The 17,618-nt window shown below is 50.7% G+C and overlaps 1 protein-coding gene across 2 annotated transcripts in view; it reads right to left on the bottom strand.

The window, feature by feature from the left end:
* The window catches only part of MICALL2 (MICAL like 2), a 34,425-nt gene that overhangs the window by 11,346 nt on the left and 5,461 nt on the right, over window positions 1-17,618 (bottom strand). The window contains exons 2-16 of one of the 2 annotated variants that reach the window (XM_071443989.1): window positions 16,361-16,409; window positions 12,753-12,894; window positions 10,175-10,335; window positions 9,416-9,537; window positions 8,383-9,054; window positions 8,005-8,174; window positions 7,073-7,148; window positions 6,818-6,933; window positions 6,155-6,304; window positions 3,471-3,526; window positions 2,307-2,430; window positions 1,770-1,860; window positions 1,364-1,437; window positions 988-1,102; window positions 47-93 (exon numbers count right to left, since the gene is read on the bottom strand). In XM_071443989.1, the coding sequence (XP_071300090.1) occupies window positions 47-93; window positions 988-1,102; window positions 1,364-1,437; window positions 1,770-1,860; window positions 2,307-2,430; window positions 3,471-3,526; window positions 6,155-6,304; window positions 6,818-6,933; window positions 7,073-7,148; window positions 8,005-8,174; window positions 8,383-9,054; window positions 9,416-9,537; window positions 10,175-10,335; window positions 12,753-12,894; window positions 16,361-16,409 (2,165 nt within the window). The remainder of the gene's footprint in view (window positions 1-46; window positions 94-987; window positions 1,103-1,363; window positions 1,438-1,769; window positions 1,861-2,306; window positions 2,431-3,470; window positions 3,527-6,154; window positions 6,305-6,817; window positions 6,934-7,072; window positions 7,149-8,004; window positions 8,175-8,382; window positions 9,055-9,415; window positions 9,538-10,174; window positions 10,336-12,752; window positions 12,895-16,360; window positions 16,410-17,618) is intronic. The other variant, XM_071443990.1, reaches the window with a different exon arrangement.

The raw sequence follows: 17,618 nt of genomic DNA, 5'->3' as shown, positions 1-17,618 counted from the left end.
CCAGTGAGCCCCAGTGCTGCCCTGGAAAAGGAGAAAGGGCCCTTACCCAACCTCTGTATCATGTCTGCCAACATCTGGTCTTCCTCTTTCTCTCTGTAATGGAACAGCATGGCATTAGGAAACTTTCCTGTGCTCATGACAAGCTGGTAGATCCCAAAGCCCATGCAAATACTGCTCTTATTTCCCAGTAAGAAAGGACCAACCTCCACAGCATACCCTGAGAAGGCTGCAGGAAAAAACCCAACAGTTAGAGTCTTAGACATGAGCAAATTCCATCTGGTTCCCTTGAAAGCAAGGGCCTGTGTGGGGATTTCCAGACCTTCTCCCAGCTGGCTGATGAATCATCAGAGTTCATGGAGTGAACATGAGACACCAGCTCAGCCCAGGAGATGAGTGAAGCTGAGACAGCAGCCTGGGGTGCTACAGAGGTGCTCACTGCCATGAGGGACAAGCACACTGCTGTCACCACCTTGTCCTGGCAGTACCAGAACCCACAAGCAGGAGCTGGTGCTCTGAGGTCAAGAAATGGAGGCTGTTCTCAGCATCAGGAGGCACAAATCCAGCTACTTGACACAGTTTTCCTTTGAACTTGGGAAAGGATCCAGTTCTTGGCTACAGTTGTTCTTCCACTTGCTGCAGCAGACATTCCTGACTTCATGTTCCCAGATTCCTCCTGCATCTCCCATACTGCCTGCAGCCTCCCCATCTCCAGCCTCTCCCTCTCCTCCCCTGCATTCCACATCTCCCAGCCCTGTTCTCACAGCAGCTTTAGCTGGAGAGAGAACAGGGCTGTGGTCCTGATCTCTTCCCAAGAGCTGCCAAGGATGCAAAGACAGCAGCATTCAGGACAAGATGTTGATGACAGGTGACCACCCACCTCTCATGGAGCAGAAGTCTGGACTACAGCCACCCACCCACCCCTACAGCCTGGGCAGCAGTGGAAACACAGCAGTGCTGGCTCATTTCCCACCACCTGAGCAGCCTCACCTGAGCCTGTCCTCATCCAGGCAATCCACAATATTATTGCGATCATTGACCGTGTTCAGGTACGACTCCAGCAGCTCCTTCTCTTGCTCCTTCTCCCTGGGAGTCTTCAGTTCCTCTGCACAAGACAAGGGAAGCCCCTCTCACAGCTACAGGCAGCACCTCCCCACTGTGGCTCCTGCCTCCACCCCAGTTTTACAGTCCTCACGCTCAGGGGCACATCCTACACGCCCTCACAAAGCAGAGGTGGGCTGGATGTCACAGGGAGTCAGCCCTGCCAGGGGACACCCACAGTGCAGTCCCTCCAGATCTGAGGGACATCCCAGGGCTGGCTCACAAGGTGGAGGCTCCTGGGGCCAGCAGGACTCCCAGTCCTTACCTGGTTTGCTCATGAGCCTTCTCAGCTCCATCTCAATGTTCCACTGCTGCTCCTCCAGGTTCTGCTGCTTCATCCTGGAGGCAATGACAGGAGTGAAGAGCTACTGCCATGCCCCAGGGTTGGACCCTTCTGCTGTCATGCTAAAGTCTCATCTCTCTGTAGCCCACCACCTGGGCAGGGGCTGCTGGCTCAGGGGAAATCTTCCTCCATCACATTCCTGAAGTTTCCCTCCTCACGAGCTCTTCCCAGACCCTGGGTGCTCAAAGCCCACCAGCTCATGCATCAGGATGCTGGCAGTTCTCCCAGAGACACCCTCAACACTTCTCATCCCACCAACTGGCACAGGACGTTTTTGGGCTCACAGGAAGTGAGCACAAGCAGACAGAAGAATTTCTGATTTACTCACTTGTACATCAGCTCTGATTCCTGTCTGAGCAGCAGCTGCTTCTCATGGATCAGTTTGAACCAATCCACCATAAGGGCATCCTCAGACTCATCTACAGAGGAGACAAAGGGCAAGAAGCTGCATCAGTTCAGCCCCCCTGGCTCAAACACACAATCTCTTGAGGGAGAGCCTAGGATGACTTAGGTGAGCCCCAGGCAAGCTCAAGTGAAAACTGGCAATCTTTGGAGCCCCTGGCTCCAAGGGATGCAGGTCACTCCCTGTGGATTCAAGGAAGCTGCTTATGGAGACTCTGCTACAGGACTCCCAAAACTCTGATCCTCAGCCAAATTAACATAAGACCCGCTCAAAAAATATATTACAAAGCAGCCAGAGAAGGTTCAAAATCCCCCAGGCTTTATCTTTGTATACCAGGTACCTCTGGCAACCTGGTGACTCACATGCAGCCTGAGCTCCTAAAAATGGTGCCAAGAGTGCCCAGGGGTAGGACATGAGCCCCATGCTCCCCAGCAGGGCAGAGCTGGCACCAGGGCTCCTCACCTCCCTCACAGGCACGCAGCTGCTTCTCCAGATCCACTCCTTTCAATTCCAGCTCATCCAGCTGCTTCTCGATGGCACAAACCTTCTCCTGGATCTTCTCCTCAGGGAGGTAGTCTGGGTGCAGCTAGGGAAAAAAATGTAGGGCCAAATGCAGCTCAGGAACCCTCAGACTGCCTGGTGAGGTCACAACAGAGATGGCAAAGGGCATAAAGAGCCCAGGTACAGAGCCACAGGCTCTGCGAGGGCCAGGCCAGCAGAGGGGCAGAGCTGGCTGCTCACACCAGAGCAGGGGCCACAGCAAGGCTGGGACACATCTGCTGTGAATGGACACTGCAAGGCTGTGACATATCTGCTGTGAATGGACACTGTAAGGCTGTGACACATCTGCTGTCAGTGGCCACTGCAGGCTGTGACACATCTGCTGTGAATGGACACTGTAAGGCTGTGACACATCTGCTGTCAGTGGCCACTGCAGGCTGGGACACATCTGCCGTGAATGGCCACTGCAGGCTGGGACACATCTGCTGTGAGTGGACACTGCAGGCTGGGACACATCTGCTGTGAGTGAACACTGCAGGCTGGGACACATCTGCTGTGAATGGCCACTGCAGGCTGGGACACATCTGCTGTGAGTGAACACTGCAGGCTGGGACACATGTGCTGTGAATGGACACTGCAGGCTGGGACACATCTGCTGTGAGTGAACACTGCAGGCTGGGACACATCTGCTGTGAATGGCCACTGCAAGGCTGTGACACATCTGCTGCCAGTGGACACTGCAGGCTGTGACACATCTGCTGTGAATGGACACTGCAGGCTGGGACACGTCTGCTGTCAGTGGCCACTGCAGGCTGGGACACGTCTGCTGTCAGTGGTAACTCCCCCACACCTGTCAGCCTGCAGACATTCTCCCTCATTCTGTGGGGGATGCAATGTCTGCCACAGTTTTGTTTGGCTCTGTCTGATTCCAGCTCTGATTGTCTCCCTGCATGGAAGATACCAGCAGCTTCTCCACCTTGTTCTGCCCCAGAGGCTTTCACCCCTTCCCTGGGTACCCAAATAAACACTCCCAATAAGACAAACTTAGATATATCTGGACAAGCACTCCAGAAGGATATTTAACCACCCCACCCTGCTCCCCTGACACCTGGTTTCCAGCCTTACCTTGGTTGGGGACACCACTTGAGGCTTCCCTTTGCTTTTTGGAACAGGGAGTTCAACTAGAAGAGAGAAAAAAAATCACAACAACCTTTAAATAATTTTATGGTGTGGGACAGAGCCTGTCCCAGACCACCAGAGCACAACAGGTGCCAGCTACCCAGCAGAGGTCACAGATGATACACATGCATCCACAGGCCTGACCAAAGTAAGAGACATCTCCTCACAGCCTGATTTACTCCTTGTGTCTTGTCCCTCAGGTCACAGGTTGCTGCTTTCAACCCCAGGGTACAGACAGTCACCTAATTCAGGTGTGACTTTGGAATTTCCACCCAAGAATACTGACTTGCATGTTCATTCACTATCTTGTTAAAACATGAAGATATTTGTTGTGGCAAAACCCATTCCTTATTAAGGTTCCAAAGGGCAGCACAGAAAGACAGGGTTACTGTCACAGCAAACACCAAGACACACTAAAAATGTCCCTCTAGTGCTCTTTTACAAAGGAGCATCAGTAAATACTGATGAAACAAAGATGGTCTAGGGGACCTCAGTGTAGATCTCAGGAAACTAAGGTTCAATTCCTCCCACAAAACACTTCCTAGGTGAGAAGTCCCTTAGGCCCCACTCCACAGCATTATTCAGGCTCTGGACACCTATTAAAATCAATCCTTAAGCAATGTGTATTTGTTCCACTGTGCCTCAGCTTCCTCTGCCCAACTGTGCTGCAAGGATAACTACAGAAGAGTGTGAGGTATTTGGATCCCCAAGGGGCTGGGCTGGATAATTACCACAGAGAGGGAACAGAGGCGTGAGTGGATGATGAGATAAGGGAGGAAAACTCTGCTACCAAAAGAGCAGGGCTGTAACAAAGGCAGCAGCAATGCAAGCTGAGCACACACAAGCAGAAAGGCAGGACAGACAGACTAGGGGAGCCTCCTGAGAGTCTCTGGAGATTGAGGGAGAGCTCAAGGACAGCTCTCCAGTTGCCCATTGTGCTTTCCAGGAGGAGTGCAGAGGGAGAAGGTGCTGGATGTGGCTGGGCTGCTCCTGCACTGCTGGGCTCTGTCAGGGATCTCTTCCCTCTGGATGCTGCTGGTTTGCTGCCTGTGCACTGCCTGCAACTTCTCTTAAAGATTCCTCCAAGAGGGACTTGTCCTGCCTCGAGCTGTCTGCCTGAACAACACTTCCCTCTCCCAGCTCCGTCCTGCACCTCTGGGCTCCTCCCAGGTGGCCCCAGCAGCACCTCCAAGCATGGCAGAAAGCTGCAGCCCTGATGGAGAGAAGGCCAGGGTCACTGCAGGGGAAAAGCCTGTAAAGTGACACCCTGTGACCAGCCCAGGATCTGATATCCCCTGATGCCCCCAGGTTGTGGCCTGACAGACACAGGATGGGCTGGCTGCTTGCCAGCAAGCTGGAAGTAGGACAGCTGCAGGAAAACCCTGGAGCCTCCTTTCTCAGCAGGAAACACCACCTACCACCAAAGAAAATGAATGACCTACAGAAATGCTCCCCATCCACAGCTCAACCAGGACTGAGGGCAGGAACAGCAGCTGACTGTTCACAGCTCTGAGTGCTGAGGTAAAAATCTCCAGAGGAGCAAGAGCTCTGTCCCTAACCCACAGCCTGCCCAGTGACAGCACAGGAACCAGCCTGAGGAAAAGTGAGGGGACACTGCCAGGAACATTTCCCAATGGCAATCACTCACCTTTAGGCAGACAGATATGAACCCAGCCTCCCTTCTCTTAACAGCTCACTCACTCTTGGGAGAGACTGGAGCTGAACCCTGGGGCTGAGGATGAGGAAAGAGGAGCTGGGAAGCTTTGGGAAAATGCTGGCAAAGGAGGCACAGCAAACTTTTAAAAAAGACAACACAACTGCAGACTGAATGTTTGGTAGCTGGCTAAGGACAATGCTGAAACCAGCTGACAAAAAATAGAGCATGAGGCCATTGAGCCACCAGGACCCATCCTGCTTGCTCCAAGACAAACATCAAGGGCAGGACTGAGCCCTGCTGTGTGAATCTTCTACTCCAGACAGGTAAGACACAGCAAGATGGGGCAAGCAAAGGGGAGACAAAGAAGCTGAGCAAACAGGACAGCAGCAAACATCAGGTTAGCTCCAGAAAATTTCCTCAGCATTGTGGTGGGATATGTCAGAGCAAGGATAACTGGGCATTGGAGGAGAGGTGGGTGAACAAATAGCAGTAAGAAACTGGGTAAAGAGTAGGGACAAACTGGTCAGGACATCTTTGAATACCAAAGAAACAGCAGCCTTGGCTCTGCTCCTGTGGGTCCTGCCAGCTGGAGTCTCTGGATGACAGTTCTCTGCATTCCTTTTATTTCCTAAAGCCACTCAGCTGAAGAGGAACAGAGACATCAACCAGATCCCAGTTCCCCAAATTAGGAGATGGTCCTCCTCATAGCACTAAGTCTAAAGAATGAAAGGGCAGTGACCTTGAAAAATTCCTATTTCAATTTCTTCCTTTCCCACTGAATTCTCTGGCCTTGCTGCTTCCTGCTCAGGCCAAGCTGGCTAATAAAAATCAATTACACAAACTCTGCCCCCATGACAGCAGCCACAGGGTTAGGCACAGAAAACTCTGGGACTCATATTCCACAGTGACCACTGAGGCTGCTCCCTGACAGTGCAGGGGAGAGGGTGACTTTGGTAGGCAGAAGAGATCTTACATGTAGCAGTGCTTGTTTTCAACTGGTTGCCATCTCCCTCCTTCTTGGCAGACCCTCCAGGATCTTTCCAGTCTTGCTTTGAATTCTGACAGCTCCTGATAAGATCTGAGCTGGGAATCAACAACTTCTTTGTGAATCCACCAGATGAACCTGGATTAAGAAGCACAGACAGGTTTTGGGTAAGAAATTTCAACCCTTATCTCATAAAAATCCCTTTAATGCCCAATGTCTCTGGCAGTCACCACTACCAAACTCCATTTCTAGTCCTAGTCCTCCTCTCTTGATGATAATGAAGGGCATAAACCCAAAGTAAACAGGGAAAAAACACTCATTACAAGGCCAGAGTAAGAGGAGAACAAAAATTTGGGAGGAGAATAAACAGCTGGGAACCATGACTAAGATTTCTCAATATTATACAAGAGAGTAAGTGGAATCTTGCTGGCTGTCTTGCAGAAAAGGGAACCCTATGGATACTGAGTCCCTCTCCCTGGGGAAGGATGGGAGGCCACCCACCAAAGGCACAAAATAAAGGCACCACAAGGCTAAAGCAGGTGCAAAGATCCCTGAAAGCAAAGGCACATTCTCTACCAACACATCCTTGCAGTACAATGCCTGTCCCTTTCCTGATCAGCAAAATGAAGGCAAAGCTTTTATCCTTCATACCAGAGTCCTGCTTTGCTGGTGGGACAACTACTGGGCTTGGCTTTGGCTCCTTTAGTGCTGGGCTCCCTGCTCCCACCTGGGAGATAGCAGCAGGTTTCTTAGAGCCATCTTGGTCCCTGCAAAGAAAAAGACAAAGGTAGGGAAAATCCCTCATGCTGAATGGTCCACAGGAAAAGTTCTGGACATCCTGGTGTGGATCTCCACCTGGGATGGTCACATTTGTCATGGAAACCCACCAGCTGCAAAGACACTCACTTGTTGGCCACAGGCTTCAACCGAGATCTCCACCCTTCTGGGCTCTCAGACTTGTTGTCAGCAACATTTGTGCTTCCTGAAGAAAAGAACACAGCAAGGTAAATAAAGATACACAAGAACAAAAACATCCAATAAAAAGAAACAAGCCAGATTTGAGTCTCAGGAGAATCCTAGGAGATAAGGCATGCACTGGGGCAGGTACTATGATGTTATTGCAGCAAACCAGCACCAGCTCAACAAGTTTAACATGGGCAGATTCAGATACAATAGGCAGTAGGCAATCTCAGTGGCATTTTGTCTTCCATATCAAATGCTTTAAAACCTACACAGTTACAGAAATTCAGCCACAGAGTACATGAACAGGCACATTCAACAGCAATACAACACAAACAGCTCAGATCTCAGAGACCAAAGGCTGGGGCAGGAAGAGACAAAAAAGCCCCACAAAGTCACAGCAAACTGCAAACAGACAGTTCTTCTGGCCCCAAAAAAATTCCAGCCACCTGAAAGTGCCTGGGACACTGGGAACCCCCAGATATCATCCCATGGCCTGCTGCTAAGTCACCATGATGGAAGCTTGGTACAAAACAGACAAGGAGGCTGGGTGACCTGCAACTGCAATTAAAAAACCATCCCAAAGCTCTGGCAAGGTCTCCCACCTGGGAAACCCTAAGCCTTTGAAAGCCACCTGATCCCAATGCTTGATGACAGCAAGTACAACTTCAAACACCTGGACATCCTCAGAGTAGTAGAACTCCCCATGCTAGAGGGAGCAGTTGCACAGGGATAGTGCACACAGGGAGAAAACACAGCTCAGAAAACACAGACACAAAGGACAGAGTCACGGACACATTTGCTGTACTGGTCCAAGAGGAAGGCATAAAGTTGGAGTGCTGTGTCCAGGCAGAGCTGTGTGAATCGTTCATCCTCACCTTTGATGCCTTTTGACTCTGGCTTGTGCAAAGGGTCAGCAGGTTTGCTGGCAGCCTGGCTCTTGGGCACAGGGTCTGGAATCTTTTCCTGCTTTGGTGCTGGGTGCCCTGTTTTGCTGGACTGTGGTTTTGGAGCTGGACTCTGAGAACTGGTGGGAGAAAACTTGCCACTGCAAAAAAGAACAACTTAATGAGTCTTTTTGAAAGGATGGACCTTTTTATTTGCCTCTGTTCCAATGATTTGTATGTGTCCCTCTACATGCCTTTAAAACGGAGCCACAAGAGCAGTCAGGACAAAGCAAAGAAAGATGCAGGGGCTTCTCAAATTATCCCAAGGAACATCTTGGCAGTAAAAAGGGAAAGAGAAATAGTGCTTACCTGCCAGGTGCTGAGGAGCCAGTGGAACTGAGTCCTCCTGGCCTGCTTGGAGCAGTGCCTGATGCAGACAGAGCCTGTATAATATGGTTACGTGCCTGATCCTTCCCAGCATTCACCCGACTGACCTCAGCAGTGCTTCTGGCAGGGGCAGTTCTGTCAGGGCCCTGAGGAGACTGGACTTGTTTTTGAGTCTCAGAAGATTTATTGCTGGAGGACTCAAAAGACCGAAAAAAGTTTTCTCGTGCTTGCTGTGTTTTAGCTGTGGAGGATGTCCAAGGAGGCTTTGCTGGGGTGCCTTCATGGGGATCTGATTTATTCCCCAGCGAGGCACCTTTGCAGTCATCTGATTTATTTACAGCTGAGGAGGACCATGGAGTATTTACACTTTTGAAGCCAGAGCTTCCAGAAGATGAAACAGATGGCTTGGTTGAATTAGTGAGGCCTTCCTGGCTGGGTTTCTTCAACACCTGCTCTGGTTTCTTGGGTTCTGCTGCTTTCTGGAACGCCCTGGCAGCAGTAGGGGCTGGGGTACTGTCAGGCTTTTTCCCAGTACTGTGGAGACCAGAGATCTGGGCATTGTCAGGCTGCTGGTGGCTGGTACAGATGAACGTACCGGGCTCAGGCCCAGCTTTGTAGCTTCCAGGAAGAAGCAAGTTCCAACACTGCCTGCACCTGTGGATACAAAAATCTCAGGAAACATCCTCCAGAGTGCTGGGAGACACACAGCTGGGAGTGCAGGCACAACTCCACCATCCACAGGAGGGTGAAGGCACCACACTGGCAGTGAGCAGAGCCTGTGTGCACACTCCTCAGGCACCAGAACAAGAGCTGTTGGTAGCACAGCCTGAAGCAGGAAAGGTGTAGATGAAAACAGACCTGTGGAGATGGCTTCCCTTACACACAGATCAAGAGCAAGCCCAGATTGCCTCCACTCTGAATAAAATGTGCCACACCACTCTCTCCAGTCCCAAAGAATCAGGCTGGCCCTCTGTGAGTCCCAGGGCTGTGCCCCTGCCTTGAAGAGCTGCTGTACCTGAAGCAGTTCCTGTGATAGAGCTTCCCATCGACCAGGTAGCGCTGCACCAGGTGCACGTGTTTCCCACAGACCCCACAGCTGCTGCTGGGGACATTCCCACTCTCTGCCAGGACCCTTTTCTGGGGGGAGAAGCAGAGGGTGAGCAGACAAGAGCATGGCCCTGGGCACAGCTACAAACCTCCCAAGAAGGTGAGGGTTTGGCATGCACAGCCAGGACAGAGAAGTGGCACCCAGGAAATCCCCTCTCCCTCTAATCCCTTGGTCATAGAAGTCAGAGAAGTGGAACAGCCCTTGGAAGGACAAAGCATGGGGAATATGTTCCCACAAAACCAGAGGACCAGGGTGCTCTGTCTGCCTGTAGGCAAAGGTCTCTGATTTAAACTAGCTGGGAAAGGGCTTCTACCCTGTTTTCATCCCTGCTCTGCTTTGAAACCGTATCCAATAATTGGATTAATGTTTTCTAGTAAAAATAATATTACATCCTGTAAAAATCTCCATTCCCAATATCTAGGAGCAGCACATCCATGTCCTAAGACACCCACATCCTGTTCAGGAAGTATCCAGGCTGACTGATGATTTTCCAGTGATTCCCACCTCAATCTATGCCAGAATCAGACCTCTGGATTAAATCACTCATAGTGAACAGAAAATGTAGGGACTAAGTCCTTACCAGCAGGAGCCCTGAACCAGCCCAGTACTCTCCATCTCACTGAACGCATTTAAGGCATAAGGAACACCCAAAGCCACATTTCTTACTGTGGTAACTGGAGAGGTTTCCTTTGGCTTAGCTCTGGCTGGTGGGTGGGCAGGAGGCAGTTTTGGTGGCACTGGCTTAGGAGGCTCTGGTGCAGTTTTCTTCCCAGGATGCTGCTCTGGAGATTCAGAGGAAGGACGCTTGATTCCAGCCATGCCTCCAACTGGAAGAATGGAAGAAGGGAATATTTTTAAGGAAACATAAGGAAAACTCACTGGTTTGGGAATAATTTATAAAGTAAGAATATCAAGAGGTGCCTGATGGGTAACATGAAAAGCACACAAGGAGACACACACTTCCTTCATGAGCAGTTCTGTACTGGACTGAGGGGCAAGAAGCAACAAGTGAATTGTAACAACATTTTGAAACTGCTGATTTTTCTCTTTTCAGGGAATTCCATGAAGAGAAATGCAAAAGTGAAGAAATGCAAATCAACATCCATCGCTGGTGAGAACAAGACCTTGGGTTTTCAATTCCAGCCCATGGTTTGGCTGGAACTGATCCCAGCTGGAACAGGCCCTGCTGGAACAGGCAGAGGAGTCATGAATAAAGAGCTGAAGGGTTTGCAAACAGAGGGTTTGCTTCATTCAAGCTGTTGTGCTCCAGACTTCCTACAGAGCCTGAACATTCACTGCTGCAAGTGTCCACCCCACACCCCAGCTGGGACTGCCACAGAGCAAACAGCCTTGTTGAATGTGGAAATGACCACTAAAAATGGGTAATTCTGCAAAGATTTGGAGGTGCCATAAAGGTGCTGATGTGGAAACCAAGACTTGCCACAAGCAGCCTGAAAATGCCCAATTCCCTTCTCTTTGCAGATGAAATAGAACCCCTCAAAATTCACTACAAGTGGAGGAAAGAGATTCTCCAGCACACTTCAGTCAAGCAGGGAATGGTGCCCTGTGCCCTGGGAAATGCAGGGAATCTTCCCTGGGAAATAAGGCTTTGTGCAAAGTTTTTACAGACACAAACCCCAAGTGTCTCACGGGGATGTTATTCTTGCACCACTTCCTATTCTGAACGAGATGTCTCTGTGTTCCTTGTGGGATATTTGAGCCACTTTCCAAGTGACACTTCAATGGCCACTCATCTGAAAAGAGATTATACCCTGCTCAGTAAACACAGAAAGGGCAGGGAGCAGAGAGGGAGCCCAGTTCCCAGCAGTCTGCCCTCAAGAAAGCCAACTCTCCAAATAAACAGCCAGGACTCCTAGTGCAGGGAGCAGGGCACAGCTGACCCAGCACACAGGCTCCGACTGCCCCTCACTTGTGCCACTCACTGAATTCCCAAAGCCCAGCACAAAGATGGGTGGCTTCAACCCTGCTCATCCACGACAGCCTGACCTCACCAAAGTCCTGTCTGCTCTCCCTGCCTGCCCTCCTGTGCCCTGCTTGTTCCAGGGTCCTGTGGGACCCATCTGAAGGGCACGGCTGTGCGTCCGCGACTCCGCTCGGTGCAGAGGGCACATTCCAGGCTGGGCTCATTTTCAGACATTCCCATTCACCCCAGCAACAAGAATGCAACCAAAGTGTTTTGAGGGACACTTGTGGGAGTATAAAAATGTGCTGTGCTTGATGATGTGGTAGACAAGATGCAGCAGGGAGGGGGCAAGGACCCCAGCCTGACCCAGGTTCTCACCACTTGGCACGAACATGACGGAATTTGTTTGAATTCAATCAGAACAGTTTTAAAACAAGAAATAAAAAATGAAGAGGGGGAGAGAAGAAGTTGTGGAAGGAGAGAAAAAGCATGGTTAAATGTCTAAAGAGGTGGAGAAGTAGGAAGAGTTTAAACAGTAAAGGCAGCTCTGAGTGAATTGTGCTTTCTTTCCAAGATGTAGGACATTTTCAATACATATCTCTCCATTTGCATTCACCTTAACCACTTAAGACATTCATGTCCCACTTTAGAAAGTTTCCTCTGGAGGAACCTGTAAAATTGGTTTATTATATTACTTCATTTTGTGTGAGCTTAAAGTGAAATATAAACCAAGACTACAAAAATGCTCCTGTGAGCCCAACTAAACTCTCCAGTATATGAATACAATGCCTTGGCAGCTCCGTTTTATGTTTGACAGAATTTCTATCACAACTATGTCAGTTAGGGTGGTAATTTTCTTCTCCTTCCTTCTATCAGTGCTGCTGTGCTGTACAAGCCCTACCACTGATGCTGTCACATTGGCACAGCCCAACAGACAAGCTCAGCCTTGTTCTGCTCCATGCTCTCACCAGCCCTCAGGTGTGGTGAGACTGGAACAGGGGTGGAGGTGCTCAAGAATGGGAAGCTGAGGTGGGGACTGTGGAGAGGAACCTTCAGTGCTCCTCTCTGGCTGGACCACAAGAAATTTTAGACTGCATTTTAAATTTTAAGGCAGAGTTTCAAAGACAAGACACGGCCCTGTACCCTTTCAAAAGCACTGGTGCAACTGTAGGCTGGTGTGCAAAGAGTTTAACCCCCCAGTGAAATAGTTCTGATACCAAAAAGGGCTTCTGTGCAGTTTATTTTGCTTTTTCCAAGCTTGTCAGGAGGCAAGGGAAAGCATGAAATGCTTCCCAGCCCTCCAGGGAATATGGTACTTACTAGGAGACCGTCCATGGAAGTAGTTATAATACTGGGAAACGTAGGTGAGGATGCTCAGCCTGTCTGGCACCTTCAGAGCAACCATATCCTCTGCATCCAGCAAGGCTGGGATCCCCAGCTCCTCCTCTGCCACCCGAAATGCCTGGAGAAGGGGAAAAATCAAATAAAAATAAAAATACAGGGGTTTTATCCACGGCAGGCAGGAGAGCTGCTCCTCATCATAAGTAAGAAAGTGCACTGCAAACAGCCCCACTCAAATAAAAATAATTCTACTGGGGAACAGCTGCACCAGTTTAACTCCTACATCATAGGAACCAACGGAGTCATGGCTTCCAGCCACTGCCTTGAGAAACCCAGGCAAGGAGCCAAAAATCTGTCCTGGCAAGCTGGCCATAGCTCAGTGCTCAGTAACTCACCTGGGCTTGCCTTGCTCTTCCTCCAGCCTGCCTGTGTGTGTGAGTGCACAGCTGCAGAGAGCCAGGCTGGCAGAAGGGGATGTGTCAGGCCAGGCTGGCAGAGCTGTTTCCAGGCTCCCAGCCCAACCTGAGCTCTCCCCAATTAATGGTGGGCTGGTAGGTGCTTGCAGGCAGCTTTCATCTCTGAGTGCTGTGCTAAACTTTCCAGCCTCCTACTGCCTGCTCTTCTCCATATGAAAACTGGGCTGCAGGAGAGACCCTGCTCTCCCAGAGCAGAAAGGGGGAAAAGAGGTGTAATGCAGAAAAATTCCTGATACAGAGCTGCCTTCCAGTTTAACTGTTTCTATGCTGCCTAATATGTATTAGGGGTAAATATTCCTCTTTCTGGTGTCCTCTGCTTTGAAACTGCAGGTAAAGGAGGCAAAAGCTATTTGCTCTTGCCTCTGAAAAAAAGCCTTTAATAGAATACAAAAAAAAACTGCAACAACCAGACTTCACCCTTGCCCAGCTCAGTTTAGGGCTTTTACTAAGGACCTTCTCCAGCCTTGTTCCTTCCCAATTCATGGGAAAAAAAATCCTTTTTCTCCCCCTTTGGAGCACCCTTGTTGAAATGCCAATACAGCAAAGGAAAACAGCACTTGCAGGACCAGAGGTGCAAGGATAGTTACTGCTAAAGTCCACAGTGAAAGGGTTAAAAAAAAAACTTGAATATATTAAACCCCTCCACATCTGACCTCTGGCACGGACACACACAGTGTTGGTGTACAAGCCAACCATTCCTGCTTAGAAGAAACAAACAGCCACTATTTTTCAGCAAGATAATTACCATTTTTTTCCATTGGGTATCCCAGTAAAAATGCAACAGAGCTGACATTAAAAACGCTTTCAGCCGGTTACCACCGGCTGCGTCACCCCAGCTGCCAGCCCAGCCTGGCACTTTCCTGTCTTGCAAACTGGTACTTAATGCATTCTTTGGAGTGCTCCCCACTGCACTGGCTGCACAACTGGTCTGACCAGTTGAGTTTTCCTGCTGGACACTGCTGGTGTGGGGTTTAGTGGGGACACAGGTCCTGGCACCTCCTGCCACGGGTGACACCGGGCACGGAGCACGAGCCAGGGGCTGCTGGGCCACAGAGAGGAGGATGCTCTGTGCTCCCACCTGGTTTGGGCAGAGCCAGGTGAGCAATGCAGAGAGCACCACCAGGACATGGTGTCCCCTGTGCCTGCAGCACCCTCGTGTTCCTGGGAGCTGCTCCTGCCTGGAGACCCAACAGGATCAGCACCTAACAGGACCCAGTCACCTCCTCCTCTGCCTGCCTGCCCAGGCTGCCCTTTAAAGGACCAACATGTTGGTTTTGCATCATGGTTTTCATCAGTGCAGCTCCAAGGGCTTTCCAGGGGAAGAAAGTGCCACTGCTGCCATGTCCATGCAAAATGGGAAAGTGATATGCTCGAGGCCACCTGAGCTGCCTGGCACAGGCTCCACCTGCTACACCACACCACCATCCACCAGCACTGACTCCAAGCCTCTAGAAACTTCCCTCCTCTTTATATATTTTTGAAATCTCTAGCCAAAAAGTGCCACCAACTGAAATTTTTCACGGGTCTGGGGTTGGTCTTGTGGCACTCGAGAAGTGACAAATTCTTCCTTGACAGATGACCTTAAATGGCCAGCTGCAGCTCAAACAAAGCTTTTTTACATGCACAATACAGCCCTTGCAAAGAAGCCTCTGATGAGTAAGGCATCAGGGAGGGTCTGGACAATAGCAGAGCAGTAATTTTGGGAGAAATCAGCAAATCCTTGTATCCCAAGGACAGGCAGAGAGAGCAAGGCAGGGTAGGAGCCAGGATGGAGAGCAGCCCAAGGGGGATTCCAGCCCAGGAGCACAGAGAGGTGGAGGGACAGTCCCACAGCCAGCACAGCCAGGGCAGCAGGACACCAGCAGGGAAAGGACAACACAGACAAGTCACCCCACAGCAGGTGGAGTAAGGAAGAGAGAGCAGAACAAAGGACATAAAAGAAACTCAGAAAGGGGGAGGAGGGGGGGACACACAGACTGCAACAAAGGAGGGAAGCAACTCTTTATGAGAAGCACAAAGAAGCTTTTCATTAATGAAAGCAGCAGAGGCAGCTCACAGAGCTCGTTTCCCAGACACAGGCAGACACCATCAGCCCAGCTGGACAAGGAGCAACACTCAGGGATCCTCAGCACTTCAGCCAAGATTCTATGGAGAAGAGGCCCCAACTCCTGCCAAACACCAAACCCCCAGGGCAAAATGCACGGTCTGAATCTGCCCTTGAGGAGAGGAACACACGGGGCTGAGCCCCAGAGTGTCACCAACCCCTCACAGGCTGCAGCCCCAGCCTGGGCACACAGGGGCTGTGAGGGACATGCCAGGGATGAAGGGGAGCAGGAGCTAAGGAGCCATGAGGGGACAAGTTTAGCTCTTCCAGAGGCAAGAAGCACTCCAGCCAGCTCCCTGCCTGAGAGTGTGTCACTCCTCCAGCCCAGACTGGGCTAAGCTGCCATGGTTTGCTCATAGCCCAAGCTCTGTCAAGCAGCCACGAAACTGCAGGGAGCAATGCCAGGGGAAGAGAGGTGTTATAATTCACTGCCTCTCCTTTTGCAGTGGAGAGAGGGAGAGGAAAATCCCTCCTTGGATCACTAAGACCATGCTAGAATCCAGTGCAGGAGGGGGTTGGCCAGCCTAACTTCTGTTTTCTTTGTGGGAAGAACATGAGAAACTCCAATACCAGACAGGTTTTAGGATGTATCCACCTTGATCCCCTGCACCAGGGAGGAACAGAAGTGGGAGGACACTCCCTGTGCTTCCCCTCTCACAGCAGCTTTTCCCCAGCTCCTGCTCCCCCCCTCAGGAGCATCACACACTCAACATGTCCATGTTTTGAGCTCTAGCAGCTCTGCCTGAGCTCCTGCTGCCACAGGACACACTGGGAACAGGCATCCCTGTGTGAGCTAAGAAGTGTGAACAGTCTGAAGGTGCTTCCAGGCAGCCAGCCAGGCTGGACATTGCTGTCCACAGGAGAAGGCTGGAAGGTGCAGAATAAGGCACAGGATTGGAACACAGCACAATGGGCACACTGTGTCTGCAGGGTTTCTGTTGCTAAATCACATGAGCAAAGCGCCACGTCCCAGACTAAACCAAAAGTAAACATGAAAAGTCACTTACCAACTTGTTGTTCTCGTACACATTTTCTTTTCTGAGGGAGTCAAAGTTTCTGAAACACAGAAAGAGGAAAAATCTCAGATTGGTGATGAAGAGTGAGCTGCTCCACTTCCAGCTCTGGCTCAGGGGACAGAGCATCCCATCCAGCCTTGAATGGATCCCATCTCACATCCAGAGGGGGCAGCATGGCAGATCCCACCTGAGAGTCCCAGACCTGCTGTACCCAGGACAGGGATGTGCAGCAGGCACAGCACCTGCCCACAGGCAGCACCAGAGAATTTTGGCACATCTGCCTTTGCAGGGCTGGCTCCCACAGCTGCCTGTGGACTGGACATGTTGGTGCAAAAACATCCCAGGCACATTGAGGGGTACTGCTGAGACAGCCAGGAGCAACCTCTAACTCATGGGGTGGTTTCTTGGCCCCCAGAAAGCCTTGCTTCCCTCCCACCTCAAAGAGACCAACACCTGCTGGCCAGGTATGAGCACTGGCACCCCAAAAGTACTTTCCATGTTCTTCTCCTGCCTTGAAAGTTGCCTCCACACAGAGAGCTCAGCTCCAAGGAGGTCTCTCATGGATCCCTCACACACTGCATGTATCACATGCTTTTCCAACACACCCATATCCTCTGATCTCAGAAGCTCCTGGGTCCAGCAGCACATGAGTTCTGGCTTCAAATCTTCTTTTTTCCTCTGGCAGAACTCCACAAAACCAGCACCAGGGATCTGCCTGGGAAAACCTCTGCCCACACCATACTGCATCTGGTAACACCAAAGTTGCCAGTAGAAATTTTTGTCTGCTTTCCCTAGGGCTGTAAGTTTTGATTTGTGCTCATAATCAGTAACTGAAAAGGAAGTGACAATTACTGTTCACAAATCCAAGCCAAAGTCAACAATTCCTTTCTGCTGTCTCCAGACATCACTTCCCTCTTCACCTCTCCCCAGATTTGCTTTCCCTCTCCCTGGTCCAGCCCAGAAGCCACACTCCCTGCACTGTGCTGGGAACTGAGAACCTGGGATGTGCTGGGCCAGGGATGGAAGCACAGGGGAGGGTTTGTGCTGCTGCAAGTGGAGCCCTGTGGCAGTGCTCCCTCAGCCACAGCAGAGTGTGTGCCTTGCTTAGGGAACAGCATCACCAGCTGTGTTAGAAACCCACTGCCACTTGCTAAACAGGGAACACAAAACTGGCTGCTGGCTGGCAGCCCTGCTCTCCAACACTGCTTCCTCCTGCCCAGGCAAGCTGGCAGGGTCCATTCCTTTCTGA

Source organism: Agelaius tricolor, unplaced genomic scaffold, assembly GCF_023055355.1.
Source record: "Agelaius tricolor isolate 1412-34295 unplaced genomic scaffold, bAgeTri1.0.p SCAF_19, whole genome shotgun sequence".
Taxonomy (NCBI): domain Eukaryota; kingdom Metazoa; phylum Chordata; class Aves; order Passeriformes; family Icteridae; genus Agelaius; species Agelaius tricolor.
Note: the sequence above shows the minus strand (reverse complement) of the source record. Positions and strands in the feature narration are given on the sequence as shown.